The sequence below is a fragment of the Cydia amplana genome, chromosome 15 (assembly GCF_948474715.1).
Source record: "Cydia amplana chromosome 15, ilCydAmpl1.1, whole genome shotgun sequence".
NCBI classification, from domain to species: Eukaryota; Metazoa; Arthropoda; class Insecta; order Lepidoptera; family Tortricidae; genus Cydia; species Cydia amplana.
Genome location: NC_086083.1, coordinates 15025871 through 15050387, shown reverse-complemented (window position 1 = coordinate 15050387; position 24517 = coordinate 15025871). Strand labels below are relative to the sequence as shown.

The 24517-nt window shown below is 39.2% G+C and overlaps 2 protein-coding genes across 2 annotated transcripts in view; both read left to right on the top strand.

Annotated features, from left to right (window-relative positions):
- The window catches only part of LOC134654837 (hemicentin-1-like), a 38585-nt gene that overhangs the window by 4754 nt on the left and 9314 nt on the right, over window positions 1-24517 (top strand). Inside the window, exons 2-14 of the mRNA XM_063510307.1 lie at window positions 7650-7879; window positions 8413-8538; window positions 8957-9046; window positions 10026-10154; window positions 10927-11092; window positions 11490-11671; window positions 12155-12233; window positions 12530-12693; window positions 13273-13438; window positions 16435-16683; window positions 17891-17963; window positions 18141-18331; window positions 19165-19339. Of these exons, the coding sequence (XP_063366377.1) occupies window positions 7650-7879; window positions 8413-8538; window positions 8957-9046; window positions 10026-10154; window positions 10927-11092; window positions 11490-11671; window positions 12155-12233; window positions 12530-12693; window positions 13273-13438; window positions 16435-16683; window positions 17891-17963; window positions 18141-18331; window positions 19165-19339 (2020 nt within the window). The remainder of the gene's footprint in view (window positions 1-7649; window positions 7880-8412; window positions 8539-8956; window positions 9047-10025; window positions 10155-10926; window positions 11093-11489; window positions 11672-12154; window positions 12234-12529; window positions 12694-13272; window positions 13439-16434; window positions 16684-17890; window positions 17964-18140; window positions 18332-19164; window positions 19340-24517) is intronic.
- LOC134654619 (uncharacterized) lies at window positions 20374-23952 on the top strand. The gene is made up of 2 exons (XM_063510085.1): window positions 20374-22095; window positions 23139-23952. Exon 1 carries the CDS (start codon window positions 20386-20388, stop codon window positions 21847-21849), a length of 1464 nt encoding a protein of 487 aa, XP_063366155.1. The 5' UTR covers window positions 20374-20385; the 3' UTR covers window positions 21850-22095; window positions 23139-23952.

Below are 24517 nucleotides of genomic sequence, written 5' to 3'. Positions count from 1 at the left end.
GCTCATAATTAACTATAAATAGGTCCTGCATAACTATTTGTTTTCATTCCTTAAGGAAACTCTAAAGTGAACACAACTTTCGTTTGCACGCACACCCTTATCAGTGACTCATTAAGTGACCGCTCATAAGCGGCTATCTTTAGAAGTTTGTGATAAAAGTGACCATTAATAATAATGGAGCTTCAAGAATCAGGTATGTTGTTTTATAATATATTACTTATTTGACATTTTTATTAAAAATATAGATAAAACGATGGGTCTACGCCACGACATTATTTTATTTAAAAATTAATCAAAATTGTAATTTACACAAACTTTTAACTATGTGCTTAATGATGAATAATGATATTTTTTTCTTAATTAAGAAGTCATATGTGTCTAGACTAACGGCCATAACTCATTGTCTGCGGAAATTTGCAGAGTGTCTAGTTACAGGCCTTCTACGCCTGCGTAGGCCTAAGTGTAGCAACGCTACGCAAACCTTACGATTATGTTTATTGACGTTGTTTTATTTTTTCAGATATGCAGTACATCGGATCCTTTTCAAGGGGTTTTATATTTGAACTATGGCAGTCTTCGAGTGGTTCAGACGCAGAAAAACGCCGTCAAGTGTTACAACAGCTAATACACATGGTGCCGGATGCAGAAAACATAGATACTGCCAATTTGGAGAAGTTATCAAGTATATTTGCCAACGACCTACCGTTTTATGGAAATCTGCATTTCGAAAAAAAAGCACCGTGTTGAAAAAAACATTCCAAGTGGCTGAGTGAAAAATAAAGAGTAAATCTTCCGAAATTATCCATATTAAACGAAAACAAAAAAGTTAGACTTACATTTAGGTACGACCTCGTCAACAGAAAGTGTTTTAGTGTTAGATAATAAGTTAAAAAGGCATTAAAAAGAGCTTATTGATAGATTTGGTACAATTTTAAAGTGTATTAATTCCGGGTACAAAATAAATTCTGTGAAATACAATGATTATGCGTTAGAAATGGCCCGGAAATGTATAGAAGAATATGAATGGTACTATATGCCAGCTTCTGTTAATAAAGTAATCGTTCATGGAGCTACAGTGATTAACCACGTGATATTACCAATAGTAGAGAGCTTTCAGAAGAAGCTGCCGAGTCCACAAATAAAAATATTAAGCAGTTCAAGCTTAACAATACTCGGAAGATGTCACGCACCAAGACGAATACGGATCTTTTAAATCGTCTCCTATCGGACCTTATGATTGGGCCTTGGGAAACCACCTAAGAAGAAAAAACAATCGTTGTCACAATATGTACTTAGTTTATTGGCTGTTTAAATAACATTTTAGATTATTTTGAAGTATTGATTAGTCTAAATTAGTTTTTTAAGGTGGCCGAGACGTGACGTGATAAAATTTTGTGTTGCACAATTTGTACGATATTTGTATCTCTGTAAATATATAAGTTTTAATTTTAAATATATGTTTTTTACATTATAATTAATATTAAGTATCAGTTTTATCATATTATTGAAGAATACGTTGTAATATATTTTTTATTGTATTTTTATAAGGCTTTAAAATTGTATGTATTCTGCATATTTTTTTTTTGTTATCATTTGATTTTTTTAAATGATATTATATACAAAGTAAAACTTCTTATTACTGTTTTTTTATTAGACCCTAAAACAACAAACATATACGTATTTTTATTTTGAACATATCTTTGATACTTTTGGAGAAATCGATTTTTGACACTCTCTCCATACAAGCCGAACCACCGTGCGTAGGTTCGTACCGTTATCCGAGTAGAAACAGTCTGGCCATCCTCGACGCGACGCCATACGCCGTAACGCCATAATGAGGGAGTCGGTCGTGAGAGAATGTACGATCTCCAAATGGATCGCCCTTACAGTAAGGCAGGTAAAAATGACCCCGTACCTCTTTTGGCGTCCTCTGCCGACCACCACCTCCATTGGGCCGAACAAGTCAAGGCCGCAATGTGTGAATGGCCTCTGGTGATGTGCCATTCGACCTGGAGGTAACTCACCCATTACAGGTACATGTGGTTGCGCCTTGCGTATTTTACAAAACATGCATCTCGTTGCTACATGTTTAACCGTCGGCCTTATCTTCGTGATTGCGTATTTTTCCTTTAGATTGTTCACCACCGTTTCCTGGTAATCATGCGCAGCCCTGATGTGATAATGCTTCACGAGCAATCGCGTCACCTGGTGCCGCCCGTCCAAAATAATCGGGTACTTTGTATCGGCGCCAACACCCTGTGCAGCATTAATACGGCCGCCGCAGCGAAGGACCCCACAATCATCCAGGTAAGGTGACCAGGTAAGTATTCGACTATTACGTTCGAGACTCATACCTTTTCTAATTGCAGCTAACTCCGCGCCGAAGCATTCTTCTTGTACCTGTCGCACCAATAGCAGCTCGGCTCGCCGCATCAACTCAGAGTCATCGTAAGTCTGCTTTCGACATTTATGCACGAATACTAACACATGGTATGTGCTCCGCAACAGCCGCAACCACGAAGAGAAGCGCTCCGGATTAAATACAGGTAAGTATGTAGCAGGTAAGTCATTAATTATATTTATAATTTCTGACCTTTCAGGTTCAACAGCTGCAGTGCCGACAATATTACGCGGCCAGGATGACTCGTCGCTTCCCAAGAACGAAGGGCCCTTTAACCACTCGTTTTGGAAGAGAGCGTCGTCATAAGTTTCGCGCGTTGCAATATCTGCAACGTTCAATTTGGTAGGTACATACCGCCATTCATTACTGCGCGTGAGCTCATCGATAGCCCCCAACCGGTTTGCTACGAATGTTTTATAATTGCGCGCGTCATTCTTAACCCAGTGAAGAAATGTGGTTGAATCGCTCCAGAAATGACGGCGCTGTACCACTAACCTGTGATCCTTTTGTAGGCTGTCCGCCAGTCTCGCTGCCATAAGAGCCGACTGTAACTCTGCACGAGGTACAGTCAACAAAGGTTTCACGGGTAAGACTCTGCACTTACTTGCTATAAAGGCGACGTAAATTTCATTATTATAAGTCCAGCGCCAATAAGCAACAGCACACATCGCTTTTGTAGACGCATCGCAAAAAATATGCATCTCTAAATTATTACCATACTAAATATTCGTAGTCGATGCCGGCGCACTTGGCGTAGCACTGCTACGCGGCTGATAAGTAGGTGGCGGCGTAGTATGTGCAGGCGGTGCGGCGGTCGCGGGCCGCGCGGGGGAGGAGTCATCGGCTACGCGCGTCGTAGCACTGCCCGGCGGCTCTGCCGTCGCTCGGTTGCCTAAGCCGCTTGTACCTATAGGACTTAGATAGCATCTAGGTATACGAACGTAACGCATTTCTTTTAAAAGGTTAATCCATTCACTCCACTTAACGAAAATATTATTTGGAATATTTTCGTCCCAATCAATGGATAACTGCCATAAAGACTGTAGCATTATCTTACCTTGAATAGTGAATGGAGATAAGAAACCAAACACGTCGAATATCGACATTATTACTCGAAGCATGATCCTTTTAGTAGGTACTTGTTTACCGCTAACTATATCGCTAGGTATGCGTTTGAGTGACAAATCAAACCCAAACTCATCCGTAGCGGGGTACCAGATAAGACCAAGCGTTCTCTCACCTTCTTGCTGTCGATCTAATTTGAACCTTAAGGCTGCTGTGCCTAAGGCTTCTTTTGGCACGCTGTCCAATACTGCCTCGCTGTTACTTGTCCAGTTGCACATGTCGAACCCGCCCTGTTTGTGAATAAAAGTAACATCTTTTACCATTTTTATAGCTGCGGCCTCGTCCGGCAAACTGTCCAAGTAATCGTCCATGTAGTGTTGCTCGCAGATGGCAGCAACGGCAGCAGGCATTGTGGACGCATAACGCTGTGCGTTCCTATTCTTGACGTACTGGGCGATAAAAGGGGACGAATTAGCGCCAAACACTAGTGACGTCATAGCATATGTTTTGACTGGCTGTTTAGAGTCAGTCCTCCATAAAAACCTAAGTGCGTCCTGGTCCTCGGGTCGTATTTTGACCCTTAGGAACATGTCACGCAAATCACCGGCCACAGCGTACCTATTCTCTCTAAATCGTACCATAATGCCGAATAGGGACGCGAGTAGGTCGGGACCTTGAAGTAGGTAATCGTTCAGCGATGTACCTTTACTTTTTGCGGCACAATCAAAAACAAGACGAAGCTTTTTCTTGTTTAAATTGTCCACCGCATGGTGAGGTAGGTACCATGTGTGAGGGGAAGCGGATCGAGGGTCAATGACCTCCCGGGCAAAATCATTTTGGAACAAATGATTTACTCGATCCGTGTACCTTTGAGCATACTCACTGTTTGCCGCCATTTTCTTTTCAACTCCCTTTAACCTATTTAGGGCGTTAGGGTAGCTGTCAGGCATCACGCTGTTCTCGTCGCGCCACGGCAGACCAACTTGCCACCTGCCGTCAGCGAAGGTGGTCGTGCGGTCCAACTGGGCTAAGGCACGGACGTCATCGCTGTTCTGACGAGGCTTGTTACACACACCTAGAGAGTCAATAGAAAAATAGCGTCTTACTTCCTCATGAAGGTCGCGGAGCGCGTCGTCGTGGGCGCTCGGGCAGCAGTCAGCAGCTGCTAGCAGCAGGTTGTGGGCGGCGCGGGGGCCTCGGCCGTGCGGGGCGCGCGTCTTCCCATGGACGGACCAACCTAAGACAGTGCGCGTAGCGAACGGCTCTAAGGGTTTACCTTTACATATTTCTAACGGCATAATTAAATCATAATTATCCTGCCCAATTAAAACTTCAGGGTTACAAGAAATTACATTAGGCGACCATTTGTCTTTTAACTTTTGTAAGTGGGCAAATTTATTACAATCGATGGACCTAAAGTCCTGCTCAGGAATTTCCAAATTATCTACAGCTCGTAAATTGACATTAAAAGTCTCACTACCATTTAAACTAGACACATCGATAGATACAACTGTATAAGTACATTCTAAATCGCTATCTTTCCACGCTCCGCTCACTCGCATAGTCTCAGTGCGCCCGCGCAGGCCGGCGCGCTCGGCGAGTGATTTACTTATAAGACTGATACTACTTCCGTCATCTAAAAATGCACTTGTCATAAAGACACCGTTAGGTCCGCGTATTTTTATCGGCACAACTTTTAACAACACTTTATGGTCATTTATGTTTATAAAGGATACCGTTTCGTTCGTAGGGCTCGACTCAGCTGTTTCCTTCTTATCTGGAGATTCCGACGTAGCATCCTTATCCGTGTCGCGATGTTGTACATAATGTAATAGTCGGTGATGCGCCTCGCCACACCCGTCCTTGTCACAAGCGGGCGCGGGGCAGTTCTCGCGGTCGTGGCATGACACTAGGCACTTGAAGCATACTCCGTGGCGCTTCACATGACGCCACCGGTCCTTTCTTAACGCCTTTTTGAACATCTTGCACTCAGTTAACTCGTGTTTTGCACCGCGGCAAAATAAACACTTATTGTCACTGCGCGCCTGCGCCGATTGCAATAAAACTGTTTGTTGGCGGTTAGCGTTATTATTATCACTTTTGTTTTTCGAGTGATGTTGATAACTGCTGCGCTGATCCGTGACGTGAATGTTCGCTGTAGTAGTTATTTTCACTGCTTCGATGTTTAAAAAGTCTCCGAGTATCTCCAAGCGTGGCTTCTTGCCTTCGGCTATTATAGGGAAACTGTAGTCAGACCATTTCGAAATAATGACGGTCGGTAATTTAGATAGGATAATATTAGCCATGTTTACGTCGTGTAGGTACTCTTTGCGGCCGACTGCATGTACGGCTGCGATGAAGTTTTGCACTTTGACTGAGAAAAATACGATGTCCTTACTGTACTCGTTCGACATAGATGGTAGTTTTCGTAATCCTTGCATGATGCGAGTTAAGATGCTTTCAGGATTTCCACATACCAATTCCAAGGTTTTCATCACTATATCGGGCGACGTAGCAGTAACCATTAAAGCTGAAACTGCTTCCCTGGCAGTTCCGTGTAGACATTTTCTCAGTCTCCATAGGTTCTCCTTCGGGCTGAATCCGCACACTTCGGTAGACTCTTCATAGGCCTGCTTAAATTGTAGCCAGTCTAAAGAGTCGCCAGAGTAGCTAGGTAGGTCTCTGGGAGTACATAATCGGCTTAGCAGGTTTTTGTCACTCTTTTGTTTAGCGGTACTTGCAGTTAGATTTTGAAGCGCACTTGCGAGCATTTGAATCGTTCCATTAGAGGTGCCGGGGTCAACGACCGGCGGCGGGCACGGCAGGTCCGGCTGGTTACCATGATCGGGGACTTGCTGCGCGGCGGATTCCAGCTCACGTTGGCTTCGTTCCAACCACTTCTCCACTTCATCCTGTGTGTCAGTGTGCAGATCATCATGTGGACTGTAGTTTTCTTGTTCCTCATCCATCAGGTTGGCTAAATCAGCCTCAAGCTTCTTGTCGATGAGGGCCATCTGGATACGCGCTTTTTCTTGAGCCGCTTCTAGTTCCAGCTGTTTTATTCGAGCCAGCACAGACGATGATGACGACTTGGACTTTGCCCCCGTTAGCGAAGCGGGCGTATTATGTTGCGCCGGGCGGTGCTCCGATTTTACACTGCTACCCGATAATTTAAACGCGGGGACGTTAATCTTTATTTCGTCATTGTTCTGGGCATTATTTCCATTAGTTGGCTGAGAAGGCACTTGTAGCTGAAGTTGTCTATCCTCTTCTGCTTTTCTTTCGCGTTCCCTGCGCGTTGTACTGCGAGTATTAACCATCTTCGCAGGCGGAGTATGGAACATAAATCCGGTCGAAGTGACCACTGTTGATGATGAAGGTGTTCCACAATAAAAGCTCACAATACGGGACACGAAAACTGTTTAATTTCTAAAAGTTACAGACACCACGTGATTTGAACATGAGAGCAGTATGTACGTGTGTCGCGCGCGGATAGACAAGCCGACTGACCCGTGGTCAAAAACAAAAACCGTTGGAACCTTGTCGCTGCGTCACACGTATATCTACCTCCAAATTTCAGCTTAAAACTAAAGTTGTACAAATCATCGGAGTACCACAATAATAAACAGAATTAAAATAAACCAAAAAAAAAACCATTTTGAGCACGTCGCTAACAGTCATGATATTTTGAGTTTTATTCACCAGTTATAGCGATTTCATCAAGATGTAGCTTTATTGAATTATATTTGAGTGTTATAAAGTTAGAATGTAACTGTGAGATCCTCGTATTTCAGCCCGTACAAGATTAGAACATTGAACTTTATTGCTCAATATAAAAGTCCAATTTTAAATAATTGAGCTGATTATGATACGTTATGACTAAAGTTCTTTGGTGAATAAAAACGAAACAGCAGGCTCAGGCATAGATTTTCGCCGCGCGGGTAGAAAGAGAGGGTTACGCCTTACGCCTTACGCCTTACGCTGTCTCGAGTTTATCATTTTTTCCCCACCTCAAAAGTGCACAGCGCCGCTAAAGAAGTTTTCACTTCAAAAATAACTTAAAAAAAGCTGACATCAAAAAGCGTAAAAAAATAAAAAACCCTTTTATATGCGCTAGCAACTACTATGTTTGAAGTTGGTGCCAAGCAGTTGATCATGCTTCATACCAAGTATTTTGTTACAGAACCTAAACTGGTAACAAAAACCAAAGACAAGGCAGCTTTTAAAAAAGAAATAGGCAACATCAACACAGGCGGAGGCGGGTTCTGCCCCGAAAAGTCACTGACGGGAATTGAACTGGCACTAAATGAGAGCCAAGACGGCTCTCTTCTGTACGTGTTTACTGACGCGTCCGCAGAAGACTATAAGAATTTTCCAAAAGTTGAAGCACTTAGCCAGAAAAAAGGAGTTCAGGTAATTCTATTTGAGTTTGGCCGATTCTCACCATAGAGAAATATAGTAAGACAAGAGTGCTCACTCCATACATCTGTTTTGGTACCAAAAAGACTATTAATTTGAATGTCTACATCTAGCATCGAGTAGCGGAACTATCAGTACTGCTACTTGACAATAGATGTAACACCGATCGGAAAGTCATGCTCAACAACATATTGGTTGTTCAATACTTACCCTAAGAATTTCCAATTTAGCAGGAACCCAAAATGGCATAACAATCCCGTGTGGTGATTGTACATACTACCTTACTATTTAGGGTCCAACAGATTTTATAAAAGTGAATGCAATATCTATAACACGTTTTTCTTATTTGAGTCTCAAGTGCGACTAAATTCCGCCTGCAAATATTCTTAACTTTGCGATCTCTGACGAGTTAATAACTATACAATATAATGTGTATGACCCACTTGTGCTCGTACAGTTAAAAAACGCACATTTGTCTGCATATTTTATATTTATTTTTTATACTTACGTGTATTTCTAATTTTTAGATTGTATTTTTGCTGACTGGTGTCTGTGAAAACGACACGATCAGCCAGAACTATCTAGTGTACCAAGATCTTGCCAAAGCTACGAATGGACAAGTATTCCATTTGAAAAAGAACGAAATTGGAGAGGTTAGTAATACAATATTTACTACTTAAACCTTTTCTAAGGGCCGAGAATGCTTTATTTATACTTTAAATCTACTTTTGTGATTAGAAGCTACGGTCAATCAAGTACCTATAAATAGCAAGGGGTGGCAGTTTTGATACGCAAATAACTAAAATGTAAAAATAACATTAAATTATGTCATCTACAGTCGCCATCATATATCACATATCTGAACACACCTCTATTGTCAAGGCGTTAGAGTACTTGTTCAGATATTGTGAACACATTGACCGCTCCGATATATCTGATGGCGACTGCACAACAGTGACGACTCACGCGGCGTTGTATGGGAGTTGTCAATATTATTTATTTACTAGAGCCTAATTGGAACAATGTTTATAACAATAATAAAATACTAAACTGTTGTTTTAATATTTTCAGGTATTGAAATATGTGGAGGAAACTGTCGGGAGCCGAAAAAACGTTATACTGAGTAAAACGTTGCCTGCTCGACAATTAGGTTCATTTAATGTAAGTAGACAAATGTTAAATTTACCAAGAATAGTATTATACAATAGTCTTTTACCCTCTAATGAATATGATGTTAAAAAAATACGCATATCAAGCCTCAAAATCTATATAAAAAATACAAAAACATGACGTTAGTTAGTGTATGGTAATTTTAGCCTAAGGTATTGTATTTATAAATAGATAGATTTAGTCCGATCTTTTCAGGTCTTGTAACTGCATGACCATACTTATTTTTCAATGTATATCGTATTACTTCGTTCTTAATGTATATCATACCCATTATTTTGATCAACCAAAAGGCAATTAAAAGCTGCCAGCAATACGGGCATGAATTTGTGTGTTATATGAATAAGCTACATTATTATATTTAGTCACTTATCTTTACGCTAATAGCATTTATCCGAAAAGTTGGCAGGCGCGAGAAGTGGGTGAAGAAATTATCAGCCCAACTGTTTCTAAATAACGATAAACTAATTAAGAGATAACCTCTTCACTTATTATCGAATATGGAATTCATTCGGTCATTACTGCAATATTGTACGTTAAACTTAAGTTATTTGATATCTCAATATTTTTAAGCGAAAGCTTTAATTAAAGTTGTAAAAATGTCAATGTGGCTAATTCCGTCATAGGAGCTATTCCGTCCACGAGCGTAGGTATATTTCTTTGATTTTCAATTGTAGGAAAAAAAACCATTTGCTTTTGATTGCTGAAACTAAAAGCAATCGCTGCTTAGTCGATGAATTTATCAATTTTGTTCGTTGTTCGAGATAAACTTTACACTCTGCACTCTGCTTGAAACGGTCGTAAGTGTTGACTTTGAATAAATGTTACGCGTATGTCAAACAGCTTTGGAAAACGCAACCGATACCGACATTTGTATGTTTACCTGATTCATAAGAACTAAAATAAGAGGATGAATAAGAAGAAAAAAAATACAACACTAACAAAGATGTAATACTATTCTTCTGTTGTTCAGGTTAAAGTAGACGAAGACATAAATGACATTGTTATCGCTGTATCCGGCGAGAGTGCACGACTGGGCGTATCCGATCCAAGCGGCGCTGAAGCACCTATTACGGATATCACAAAACTCCAAGCGATAACGGTAAGGCACTACTCATTACCCACAGAGATCAATCATTTAAACCACCTACACTTACACACTTACACTTAAATATTAAACATACAACAAATACCAAATACAGGCCAAGCAACAAGAAGGCATAAAGGGAAATGCTTGAATACAATGTTTGACTCCGTAACTTTGTTTGGACTAGTTAGGAGGTGAACATATCAAAAGTCACCGGCCGTAGCCCTTGAGCTTGAGCAGGGCGGTTTAAAGGTCCCATTTTTCGATTTTTCACTTATATATTAGAAACTTTGTGTATCAGCGATATGGCTACTTACACAAAACGAAAGCTGATTAAAGGGCTTATACAACCCGAATAAAGTTACTTCAAGATAATTTTAGAAGACAAATGTAATTTTGTAGGCCAACAATAAGATTAAATAGATGATAGTTTATATTTCTATGCAACTGCATCCTTGCACTCAATTGGTACAATTGGACTGTTATGCATTCCATACGTTGTTTGTCTAAAAAGCAATCAATCAATTAAAATCCCATTTGGTCGCTCAGCAACAAAATGTGGGTGTGGTTAACAAATTGCCCCTATCAAATAACTTATTTTCAGATATGCAGTTAAATTTCAGTATGTGTGTTTCATGTAATTTATAGACCTATACATACATACCCGTATCCCTTGAACAGCGTTGTTAGAACCGAAAACTGACCGCAAAATGTATCTACTCGTATGTTTGCCAAAAAATAGACAGCTTTTGTTTCTTTCATATGAGTGACGTATTTTTTCAACTAGATAGTGAAAGTCCCCCACGTGAAATCGGGCGTGTACAGGGTGCAAACCGGCAGCATCAGCAACACGCATGTCGTGGTAACTGCGTCGAGTTCAGTGCACTTCCGACATGGCTTCTCCACCATCGCTCCTACTAACATCGAGGAGACTGTCACTAGACCCGCACCAGGTAACAGATGTTTAAGGCATCCTTGAATAAAATATGTAGTTTTGTAACAGTCTTGGCTTGCGATAAGTCGCCGGCCACTGCTAAGTCGTCAAAGTAAATACTAACGAAGTAAACAAGGTAAATTAAGCTCTTTACCACTACTTGACTAACAAGACAAGACCAACAGAAAACCTGGAATTTAAGGGTGCAAGTAGATAGGACCAGCATCAACACATCTTGTGTCAGGGACTGGACTGATCCAGTGCACTTCTAACATACCCAGGTTCTCCACCCTCGCTCCTTCTAGCATCAGTACCTAGCATAGTCACTATAGACTCGCACCAGATTATAATAGTGTATTTGTTTTCATCTTTGGCGTCGACACATTATGCCAGCATTAACAAAATGTTTTCCACAGATGTAAAGTCCTACGTAGCCATAAAAGTGCTTGACGCCCCACACGTGAAACTGGTCAACGTGCAGATCCTCGGTATGGACGACGCTGTGCTCCTGCAGGAACCACTTACACTCGTCAACAAAGATGAACAGTTCTACACGACGGAGCCCGTTGAAACGCCGAAGGACACGTTTAAGCTAGCTGTAAGTGGAACCTACAATATCCTACAGCCGCAAAAAAAAAATTGGAATATAAGGTGCAAACAATTCAAGGTGTGCAGCACCTTATGTAATAATCCCTAAATATATCTAACTAGCGACCCGCCCCCGTCTTCGCACGGGTTAACAAATTATACATTAACCTTCCTCTTGAATCACTCTATCTATATTTAAAAAAAATCGCATCAATATCCGTTGCGTAGTTTTAAAGATCTATGCATAAGTACCTACATACAGACAGACAGCGGGAAGTGACTTTGTTTTATACTATGTAGTGATATAAATATTAAAGTAACACTGTCTGTAATCTATTGAAGCTTTAATCGCGGAACTTATTAAAATTAAAATTTAGTATAGCGGTTTATTGAGTCCCGGGAAAGGACATAGGATAGTTTTTATCATGGATTGAGTGATAAAGAGTGGAGTGGTTAGGAATTTTGAACTTAAGTACTCTAAATCTTTTTTCAGATAAATGGGTACGACACCAGGAAAAATAGCAACATAACGAGGTATAGCTTGACGCCAATCAAACCACAGTCCGTCGTAGGTGAGTAACATCAGCAACCTAACTAATTTTCAAAAATCTGTTACTCAAAAACGGAACATGGTTACGTTTTCCTGGGTCACTCTTTAAAACCTGATTTTTAGGCATTTAATTTCTCAAAAAAAGCTTTTTTGTGAAACTTATAAACCCTTTCCATAGAGGGTCGTCTACCAAGCGTGTCAGAAGAAGATGGTGGACAATGTCTTCTAACAAACTATGCTACTATTGTCTCTTGGCTGACCGGACAGAATAAAAACAAGTAATAGTTGATCCACCCAGGAAATTTAATTTTATTTCAGATCAGCCCACCGAGAAAGCTCCCGAAGTAACAATAAAAGGAGGACCCACAATCAACGCAGCATTTTTCAAGCCGCTGAAACTGAAGTGCAAAGTCAAAGGATATCCAAAGGTTGATATTATTTGGCAATCTGATGACGCCTCTGCTAAGCTGGAGTATAAGAAGGTATTTATGCAAAACCTAGAATCACAAAGCTAATACACGAGGTCGTTTACGGTATAAACATGCTTTTGATCATCATTACATATCAGCCTATTATGTATATTAAAATGGAGGAAAAGTTCGTTAAAACCTATTCAGAATAAAGTAGGAAAAATGCTTGGACATGCTGCTTTCATTTCATCATAATTGTTCAACTTTCTATAGACCAGCGCTCATATTCGCTCTTGATCATATTCGTTACTGCTTTATTTAATGTTGTCGTATACAATAATAATATCTGGGCGACCGAGCTTTGCTCGGAAAACATATAAAAACTCAAAAATGCACGTTTTCCCAGAGAGAAGACCTAGCTAGATCGATTTTTCGCCCCCGAAAACCCCTATATAACAAATTTCATCGAAATCGTTAGAGCCGATTGCGAGATCCCCGAAATATGTCTATAAATAAATAAATAAATATACAAGAATTTCTCGTTTAAAGGTAAAAGATATAAGATACTTCTTGCTTTGAACATGTCTAGGTAATACCATGGTTTGCGACAAATAAATTAGGATCAGTCGGTTGTTTTTTTTTTAATTTCAGGCCTCAATCATCGAGCTCCCCTACGACTATGTGAGTGTGCTGGAGATACCTAAAGTGGAAAAGAAGGCCACGTACAGTTGTCAAGCTACCAACGCGGCAGGCGACGGCGTGCAAAATGTAACCGTTCTTACTGAAGTTAAAGACTTCATTGAAGTTAAGGCTGAAGGTAAAATTATTTTAGATCTGGATAAGTATCAAAAATTAATAAACCTTTTTTGCCATGATAATTGGAGTTAATATACCAGTGAAAATATCCAAACAAATATTATCAAAATTAAATTATGCTGACACAGTAATAGGAGGGTGTCTATTGTCGCGTACCAAAATGCAAATACAAAGACTACAAAATGCTTGCGCCAGATTTTGCTTTCCGATACCAAAGCGTGCCCATGTTACACCATTCTTAAACACTAGTAAACTGCTTAAAATGGACGCACGTAGAACGCTACACCTTGCTTCCTTATTATTTGGAATTATTAATAGCAAAAAACCCACATATCTCTTTGACAAGCTTACATTTTCTAGAATGCACGAAAGACAATCCTCCCGCCTCATCTGCCCGCGACACAGTTTGACTAGCTTTCATGGCAGTTTCCGGTATGCTGCCACGCAATGCTGGAATAACATTGCGTTAATAAGAAACGCTGCTTCTATTTTTTCATTTAAAAGCAAATCTAAACTTCATCTTCTCACTCACCAAACTTCCCACTCCTAGTCACCTGTGTCTATTATTATTTAAAATAATTTTTAAGAAAAAAAAAACCGACTTCTATGCGGCCCGGTGAAAGATTATTGTAGATGGTGCGCTATGTAGAAAATGAGGTAAAACCGCCCACTTTTCTAGTAGCATTTCGTTTCTGTAAGGCTCGCAGTTCTAACCTAACCTAACCCACTTTTGTTCGGTTCTGTGAGGATAGCAGTTCAAACCTAACCTAACCCACTTAACGGCGCATGCGGTGCGGTGTACGGGGGTTTGAGCGGGAGGGGTTTGGCCTCATCATACTTTATACCTACATTTTATGGTAGGTAATCATAGTAGTTTGTTTAGTTTAGGTATCATAGTGGTTTTCCGGGTCAAGGTCTGTGTCCGAGTCCGGGTCCGAGTCCGAGTCCAGGTCCGGGTCCGGGTCCCAACCGGATCCGGTTACGAGGCCGGATCTGGATCCGAGTCCGGGTCCCAGTCCAAGTCAAAGTCGAAATTCGAAATCACCAAACATGTACTATGCGTCGTTGAAGAGTTCTGTTCTGATCATCATCAGCAGTTCCAGTTCATCAAATGCGACAGTTTTTAATGTTAATGCTTTATTTTATGATGAAAATACAGAAAATTCTATACGTGTGCCTTTAAGATTTGAGGAGTTCCCTCGATTCCTTATGGATCTCATCATCAGAACTCGAGCTTGACAGAAATGTGGCTTAAAAACTAAACTTGCTTAACAAACATAACGAAGAGGACAAATCGCCAAACGTGAACTATGGGTCGTTGAAGAGTTCTGTTCTGATCATCATCAGCAGTTCCATTTCATCAAATGCGACAGTTTTTAATAAAAATTTTCTGATTTTCGGATTTTCTGATGAAAATACAAAAATCTCTAGGTATACGCACGCCTTTAAGATTTGAGGAGTTCCCTCGATTCCTCATGGATCCCATCATCAGAACTCGAGCTTGACAAAAATGTGGCTTAAAAACTTAACTTGCTTAACAAACATAACGAAGACGACAAATCGCCAAACGTGAACTATGCGTCGTTGAAGAGTTCTGTTCTGATCATCATCAGCAGTTCCACTTCATCAAATGTCACGTTTCTGAATGTATATGCTTGATTTGTTGATAAAAACACAAAAATCACTATATGTATGCCTTTAAGATTTGAGGAGTTCCCTCGATTCCTCATGGATCCCATCATCAGAACTGGGTTTTGACCAAAACGGGACCAATCTGTATGCATATACATACAATCAAAAAAAGAATTTTCAAAATCGGTCCAGTAATGACGGAGATATGGAGTAACAAACATAAAAAAAAATAAAAATAAAAAAAATAAAAAAAAACATACAACCGAATTGATAACCTCCTTCTTTGAGATTTGGAAGTCGGTTAAAAATAAGTTTATGTTGCGTAAGTAATTAAATTCCCCATTCATCTCTTGTTAAGATCTTTTTAGATTAATTCATATTTATTGCTGGATATTATTTTAAGACTACCTGCTCCGCATTGTGTTTTTTATTGTTCTTAATGTTGTAACATATTTTATTTCTAGGATTCGTTTTTAAGTTTAAGGGTCCACTGAAAACCAGCGTCTTTGCACTAAGTGCTCTGACACATGCTGAGTGGTATCCTCTTTGATACAACAAGTTACAAAACAATGTCATATAGGTATTTAATATCTGTTAGTATTAAGATTGTTGTGTCAAATAAATTCTTTTCATTTCATTTCATTTCACATATAAGGTTTTTCTTCTAAATTACTAAAATTTTCTTTGGCTTCCTTAAAAATGAGATTATTTACAAGCGCTGAATATCTCTGGTTTTAAAGTAAACCACTACATATTTAGTATATTCATATATATGGGACAAAAACATGATAAAAAACAATAAATAAAAACAACTTAAAATTACAATTAAACTAAATACAAACTATTCCAAAATAAAACTAAACTAAATTTAAAAAAGGGCCCTGCGGCAAGGTCCCCCCGCTGAACTGCCAGACTGAAGCGTTGAGCGAGGTAACTGCCAGCTCTTGGGTCCCCTGTTGCGTCCCTGAGTCTCTTTATTTAGTTATTTGTTATGTATTTCATGTGTGTTTATTTGTCAGGATATAGTCACGTGATGTGAAATTAGAATTAATGTAAGTTCCATAATATTTTATTCATATTCTACCGTGATACATATATTTCATCTATATTTTTTCTAAACTGAAAATCTAGAGAACATATTTGATTTTAAAAAAATTGGGACCTCTTTGAAATTATAACTAACTAACTATTTTGGCTCAGTGATCCAAAATGAATCTTGGCCTCCGAAACGAGAGCGTGCCATCTATCCCGATCCTGCGCAACTTCCTCTTCCTTTCCTTTCTTTTTTCTTTGAAATTATTTTCTTTGAATTTGTATGAACAAATTCGTCAAACTAGAAGAATGATGACTAAATATATGTTTTAGATACAACCATCGAATACCAGAAGCCAGGCAACATAACCTGCGAAGTCCTAGCCCATCCCCCAGCCACAGTAACCTGGTACAAAGGTCGGAAACTCCTCAAACCTGGCGGCAACTACAACGTGTCTGCCGATGGCGCCGTCATCACCGTCAACTCTATGGAACCTAACTTGGCCGGCAACTACTTCTGCGTGGCCAAGAACAACGTGAAGAAGGTTGCGAAGCTTTTGAAAGTAGATATAAGTGGTGTTGGTAAGTTATTAAAATGCATAATATCACGCTTTCTCAGCTTTCAATTCATGAACTTCTTGTCCTATTTTACAACAAATATCTTGTAATTCTGTAGACTGTAGGTACCTAATAGTAAATACATTGAAAATGAGTTATATACTACTGCAATCACCTATAATTGTATTTTGCATCTTTATTTTGACAAATCAAGGATTGTCTTGCATCTCTTAGTAATAATAATATTCATTGATTTCATATTAGACATTGATTTATTATCAATGATCGGAATAGGTAGTGCCATTTGGGGTGAATGACCTCAAACATTGTACTTAACATGGATAAGGCTCGGGATTCCAAGACTCTTATTTTTAGGGTTCCGTACCTCAAAAGGAAAAAACGGAATCCTAATAGGATTAGGATCACTCGTGCGTCTGTCTGTCCGTCCGTCTGTCACAGCCAATTTTCTCCGAAACTACTGGACCAATTAAGATGAAATTTGGCACACATAAGTAAGTTTGTGACGTGTAACGTAAGTAAATGAATTTTAAATATGGAGGCCATTTTTGGGGGTAAATGAGAAAATTAAAAAATAATGTTTTTCAAACTATATCGTGTTACATATCAAATGAAAGAGCTCATTGTAAGGATTACAAATATATATAGGTGTTTTTTTTTTAATTTTAGGAATAATAGTTTAGCAGTTATTCAAGAAAATAGTCAAAAAATGATTATTCCCCCCTTTATCTCCGAAACTACTGGGTCTAAAATTTTGAAAAAAATACACAAAATAGTTCTTTACCTATAGATGACAGGAAAACCTATTAGAAATGTGCAGTCAAGCGTGAGTCGGACTTAATGTACGGAACCCTTGGAACGTGAGTCCGACTCGCACTTGGCCGGTTTTTTTCACAAAAATATTTCTTGGCATGTCTTTAATTAAAGTAGGTAATATGAAATCCCGGGGTGAAAAGGTATATCCATACTAAGCTTACGCACCGAAGTCCCGTGAAATGGCACTACCAATTCCGATCACTGTTTATTATTGTTGATTATTCATTTTCACTCATAAAAACGAACTGAGAAATAGATGTTATACACGGAAGGAGTTATCAAGGCCCCTATTGCCCGAGGCGATTAGTCCAAATAACAATGACATGCGCCAAACAAAAAGAAATAATGTATCGGTAATAACAAACCGGTAATAACAAAATTTATCTTCTATTTTCAGGGCCGCCAAAAATCGACAAGAGTGTTCACACGATTAACGCTAGAGCAGAAACCGAAGTGACCTTTCGGTGCAGGTGAGGTTAAAGTACACAAATAAATACACAGTTTAAAATTACTGTATATTCCTTTTACTAAAAAAGCACCCAGTGAGGATTCCCTGCAAGTGTTTCTATTGTCAATGTTTGTCTTACCCCATCTAACCTTACTGCGATTTATTTAAAAATGACTTGTTCATAAAATCATTGTTTTAGGCTTATCGAAGCTATACCCAACGCAACCCTCAGCTGGTCGTTCAAAAACGCCGATGAAGACATCGCCCTAAACGAAACCTCGGACACGTTACATTTGGACAACATTCAGATTTCCGACGCCGGCACGTACAGTTGCAAGGCAGAGAATGCTATGGGAGTTGATTACCATGGCATTGAATTGATTGTCGAGTGTAAGTAGGTTACTTAGTACTGCAGCGGTGTTCAAATTTCAAACGAATGTGTTTGACTTCTACCAACTACCAACCCTGTGAAGATAATCTAGAGCGTTTTGCAAAGAATACACGGTAAACGTCCTAGTGCTCAATAAATGATACCAATGAATTACCATGCTGCCTTTATTTTCAATGACTTAAATTTAAAGATAATATGTAGGTACCTACAACGAGTGAGGCGGGGTGCGGACTGTATGAGAAAATAAGTTGTGCTATGCTAGCTCAAATAAATTAGGCTGGCTTACCTTACCGGTTCTGTTGAGTGTCCTCATGCTGGCACAGGCCTCTGCTGGTGGTGGCTCCTTGCCGTTTCCTTCTTAATATTAGGGAACACTTTTTTTAGTTTTTTACTGAATATTATTTATATATTTGTTCTGTTTCTTTTGCGATTCGAATGACACTAGAGTTTTGGCATTTATTGTTTTTTGACATCTTTTCTGTGTCACCGGCCAGTAGCCGTGCTATTTCAGATAAGTTAGCATAGCGGCTGTAGCAAGCAAGTTTGAATACTAAACACTGACTAAACAGCGAGTTTTAAAATAACATGGACAGTGAAGACCATTCGAATGTCTATCTTATATTTAAAACAGTTATGCAATGATCAGTTTAAGTAACTTAAACAAACATACCTATAGCAAATATGGAGTACTGCTGTCGTCTCTGAGTACCATTGCTGATCTCCAGGTGTTATTCGTACTTCACCTGGAAATCAAACTCCTTTATTATCATAAGTCGAGTGTAAGTAAATTTATGAACGTGATCATACTGAAGTTTACCATTTTCTTCTTCAGACTCTCCTGATATCTCGGAAGATATGGAGACGAGAGTGACCGTGCTCGAAGGGACGCCTGTGACCCTTGATTGTGCAGCCGATGGAATACCCAAGCCCAGCGTGGTCTGGACTCACAACGGACGGCTACTTTCCGATAAAACGAGGCATACTTTCTATGCCAATGGAAGTCTTGGGTAGGTGTCAAAAAACATTCATATCTCAGAGGCATTACCACTTGCAAGAAGGGTTAAACGGTTGAGTGGCAGTGAGGCAATGCTTCAAAGATAAAAGAACCTACCAACCGATGTGGTACAGTCAGCAGCAGAAGTTGCTAAGCGGGCGAGGTGTTCAAAATTACATTGACACGCTCTTACTCTCTTAACAATAAAGTCGCGTCATTGTGAACACCTGGCCCGCTTAGCAACTTCTGCTGCTGACTGTACTGCCGTGTTATGGAACAATCGTACACACTTGTCGAGAGACTCTCGCCGAGTCTCAGCAAAAAACCAATAATCGGGTGTTCAGGCATAATAAAAACATGTCTATCGGCTACATAATTCAAATAGCGCGGGAAATCGCCGTGCTTGCGACAATCGCGCGACAGCCACGCCACTCGCCGGTCAGTTCCCTCCGTGGCAGAAAAGGGAAACTAGTCACTGCGGAAAACAAACGACGGACGGCACGTTTTTGCTATGGCGGTGCTGTAAAATTGGTTTTATTGTGAAAATACTATCTGTGAAGGTTCTGTGTGAGTGTATCAAGTGTCAGGAACCTCGGAACATTAAATTGAAACATCAACAAGAGCGGGGGCTCTGCCCCTGACCAGAAATGGAGCCGGCTTCCATCCCATCCCGAGGCGGTTAGCAACAGGTAACTACTGTGTTATTTGTTTATGCAGTTGATAACATGTATTTGCCTGAACATGGGGTTAATGTTTAAGTTACAATAATAAGTTGCAAACATAAAATTGGTCCTAAGAGCGCGGATTTTAAATCTACCTTGGTACTAGAAGACGCGTCTTCGATTGCGGACGGCGAACGTTTTGATTTAAGATACTAAGTACATTTATTCATTATTTATCGGCGGTGAATTCGGTTTTTGTGGCTAATTATTTAAAATTGTTATTACGTAGGTAATATAAAGTACATAGCTTTCCGTTCGGTGCGTACTTAATTCATAGGTGTTGGTATTGTTATTACGGCGTGTCTGTTGTGGTGTTGTGAAAATTTTATGATTCAAGATGGCGCTTAAAAGTTACGAAGTAAAATTTAAAATTGAATGCGAGTGGTTTACGGACACGGCCGCTATGATTAAATCAAAGGATTACTCATCAGGGGTATTATCGGCTCGAATTCGTAAACTCGAAGACCATTATAAGAATCTATCGGTCGCTTATGAGAATTTGTTAACAAAATTAGATGAGGAAACAGACCAGGCACGCGTATCGGTATATGATGAGCAATTTAAGAAGGCTAATCTCTGTTACAATGAACTTGAAGCATTTTCTGTAAAATTACCGAATTCTGATGGTTCACACATGACGACGGAAAGTTCAGTGCATGGCCGTCTACCTAATATAGATCTACAGAACTATCACGGAGAACCATTCGAATGGTTCGGATTTATTAGTTTGTTCAACTCTCTAATATTGTCCAGAAACGATCTCTCCAAGACGCAAAAATATCACTATTTGTTTAGTCATGTTTATGACGAGCCCCGGACGCTTATACAACACCTGACTATGACGGACGACTCACTAGATACCGCCCTAGAAATTTTAAAGAGTAGATATGATAATAAAAGGATGATGATTGACCGATATCTAGGACGCTTGATTAATTTGCCCGTCTTGACGAATCCGCGAAATCTTCGCGTAGGGTTACTTAATCCGCTATTAGAATGTACCAGGTCCCTAAAAAATTTAGGATTATCTATCGAAGATTACATGCTTGTGTTTATGATGCTTGGGAAGTTACCCACAGAGTTAAGAACTAGATTTGAACAAAAACACGGTGGATTAAATAATGGATTACCGGAGTTTAAAATTTTTATAACGTTTATTCAAAATGAATGTCATTTCATTGACACTGCTACGGATTATAATTCGGTTACAGTAAAATCGGATGAACGGACTCGAAAGTTAAATACTTATGAGCAACGTAAACAACCCGTCGGGTGCCTATTCTGTAATAATACGAACCACAAGGTATTCGATTGTTTTAAATTTCTAGGCTCAACCCCGGATGAACGACGTACGTGGGTTAAGACAAAGGGATACTGTTTTAGATGTTTCGGTGGACATTCGGCTATTTCATGCACGCGTAATGTAGCATGTTCCTTTTGCGGCAACGTTGGCCATCATAAATTGATTTGCTTGACCCAAAACGACAAGTTCAATAAAAATAACAAAATAAACAAAAACACGCGTCACGTAGCCGTAGGTATGTTCGATTACAATGGTGAACGCAATACTGATTGTAATGACGATTACGATCACTTCGACAATCGGTCGGTCGACAGATTTGAGAATAACGCCCCGCATTCGGCTTATGGACGATTTGAGACGAATCGTGAGTACTCGTGCCGTTTTGACTCAAATGACAATCGTTTGACGGCACCGGCGCCGGCGATACAAGATGTACGCGAGAATAACGATATTCGTTTCTCGACTTCGCCCACTGCTGGGCAGAATAGAAACTCATAGCAATTAATTGACAGTCATGTCGCTTCATCCGTTCCTAAATTACCGGATAACATATTACTACCTACTGTAATTGTTTATGCACAATCGGCTTACGGTAACTTGGTACCTACACGCGCCTTGTTAGATATTGGCTCGCAATTAACTATAATTAGAAGTGCATTTAGTAACTTACTTTTATTAAAGCGACATAACTGTCATACTTCTGTTTACGGTGTCGGCGGAAAAGGTAGGCTTAATGATCAAATGGTAGTATTAGGGCTTGCAAATATTCGAAACTTTCAGATATTCGAATATTCGACTTTTTCTGACGACGTATTCGAATATTCGAATAATTATTCGAATATTATAAAAAATAAGAAAAGGAACGAGAAATCGGTTTATTATCGTTTTATTCAAAAGCTTTTTTCACATATTGCTAAAACTAAGGATATTTGGCAGAAATCCTGAAAACTTATTTTATCATCCTATACTATTTATAAGATGCCCACAGTTATAAAAACAAGTAAAGCGCCAAAATTAGACGTATTTAATATTTCTAGATATAACTTATTATAAATGCGTCGTTGCGTGAAATAATATAACTTTAACCATCCAAACTTCTAGGTATGTAAGATATTTTTTTAGTGGGTAATTATTTTCCGATTTAAATTAACTTGTAATCACTCAGAGGCCTGTAAAAAGGCCTTTAATTTCATTGTATTTTGAATATTTATTGACTTTATTTGTTTTGGCAAGTTATTATTCCTAATGGTCGGCTAATTATATAATATTGGAATATTTAAAGGAAAAAGTTAGTTGAGTACTGGGTGGATTATTCGTCAGCTAAAGGTGCATGGTTAGATTACCAAGTTGGGCAGGTTTGGTATGATTAAATTTGAGAATTGCGATAAGTGGCAAGGTTTAGACTTCAAAAATTCGCTTAACGTACGCTTGTACTGAATAAACAGAATGACCCTGTAACTTAAAACTTACGCACCGTAAAAATAACATACTTTTTGATTTCTTTTTTTTTTAATTGAGTTAGGTTTCACTGAATATTCACGAAGTCTATCGAGAGGAATACAGTAAAAATATTATTTCCTTTGTATTTGGGTACCTACCGTTCCTCATTCACTGTAAATACCCGTAAAACACACAGAAACTGTAACTACAGCGGATGACATAGATTTTTTTATAGTAATAAAAAATATTCGAATATTCGAAACCTGAGCGGCCGAATATTCGAATATCAAAACAGGTCGAATATTCGACAAATTCGAATATTCGAATATTCGAATTGCAAGCCCTAGGTAGTATTGAATTTGAAACCTAAAAGTAATGATAATAAGGTTTTATCTTGCACGGCCATTGTTATGAAAATTCCTACAGCCTATGTGTGCAAGTTGGCGAATATAATAAAATTCATAAATAAGGTTCCGATTTCAGACACGGACTTATTACATCTATCAAGGATCGATATTATTATCGGATGTGATATTTTAGGCGAGATTTTAACCGGCGAAATTGTAACGTTAGGGCCAGGTGGGCCATATGCGTTAAATACGATTTTCGACTATGCGGTTTTCGGTCCACTTAATAGTGGTATTTCGGCTCAGAACCTGGTTTCGCATAACATGGTTAATGAAAATTCGGTTTCATTCGGTTCGGCTTCGGTTAATATGTTTAACTCGGTTAAAGAAAATTTAGTTTTAGTCGGTTCTGATTCGGTTAGTGATAATTCGGCTTTATTTGATTCGGTCTCGGTGAATACGTCTGTCAATGACAATTCGGTTTTATTCGGTTTAAATTCGATTCATAAGTACAATACGGTGGTAAATAATAATACGGATGCTGATAATATTTTGTTTTCGGGAAACGCACTTGTTGAAGCGGTTGAAAGGTTTTGGTCTTCGGAAGAACCACCTATGATGAAAATTAAGGACCCCATGAATATTGAATGTGAGAATTTATTTATTGAAACGACAAATCGGGGGTCAGATGGAAAATACACGGTACGACTGCCGCTTATACCTACACATCCTCAATTAGGCGATTCTAGACAAATGGCTTATCGGAGATTTCAAGCTTTAGAACGTCGGTTTAAAGTTCAGCCTGTATTCCGGGACAAATATGTGGAATTTATGACGGAATATATAGAAATGGGACATATGAAGAAGTCAGACTTTTGTGACTATACGGATGAACACTATTTCCTAGCTCATCATGGAGTTTTTAAATCTGGTGACAAATCAAAAATTCGTGTGGTATTTGATGGAAGTGGAAAAACGTCGAACGGTGTTTCTCTAAATGACTGTTTATACGCTGGTGAAAAACTGCAAAACGATATAGTTGATATAATTTTGAACTTTAGATACTATAAATTCGTGTTCACCACGGACGTAAAAATGATGTTTAGGCAAACATGGATTCACCCCGATGATCGAAAATATCAACTAATATTATGGAGAGAAAATAGTTCGTTACCGTTGACAGTATACGAGCTTACCACTAATACATACGGCTTGAAGTCAAGCCCGTATGTCTCGAATCGCTGTTTGCAACAATTAGCAAATGACGGAGAAGCAGATTTTCCCCGGGCGACTAAAATTCTACGCCACAATAGTTTTGTTGACGATTTGAACGGTGGAGGTGATTCTTTAGAGGAGGCTTTAAGCGTGCGTGACGAGCT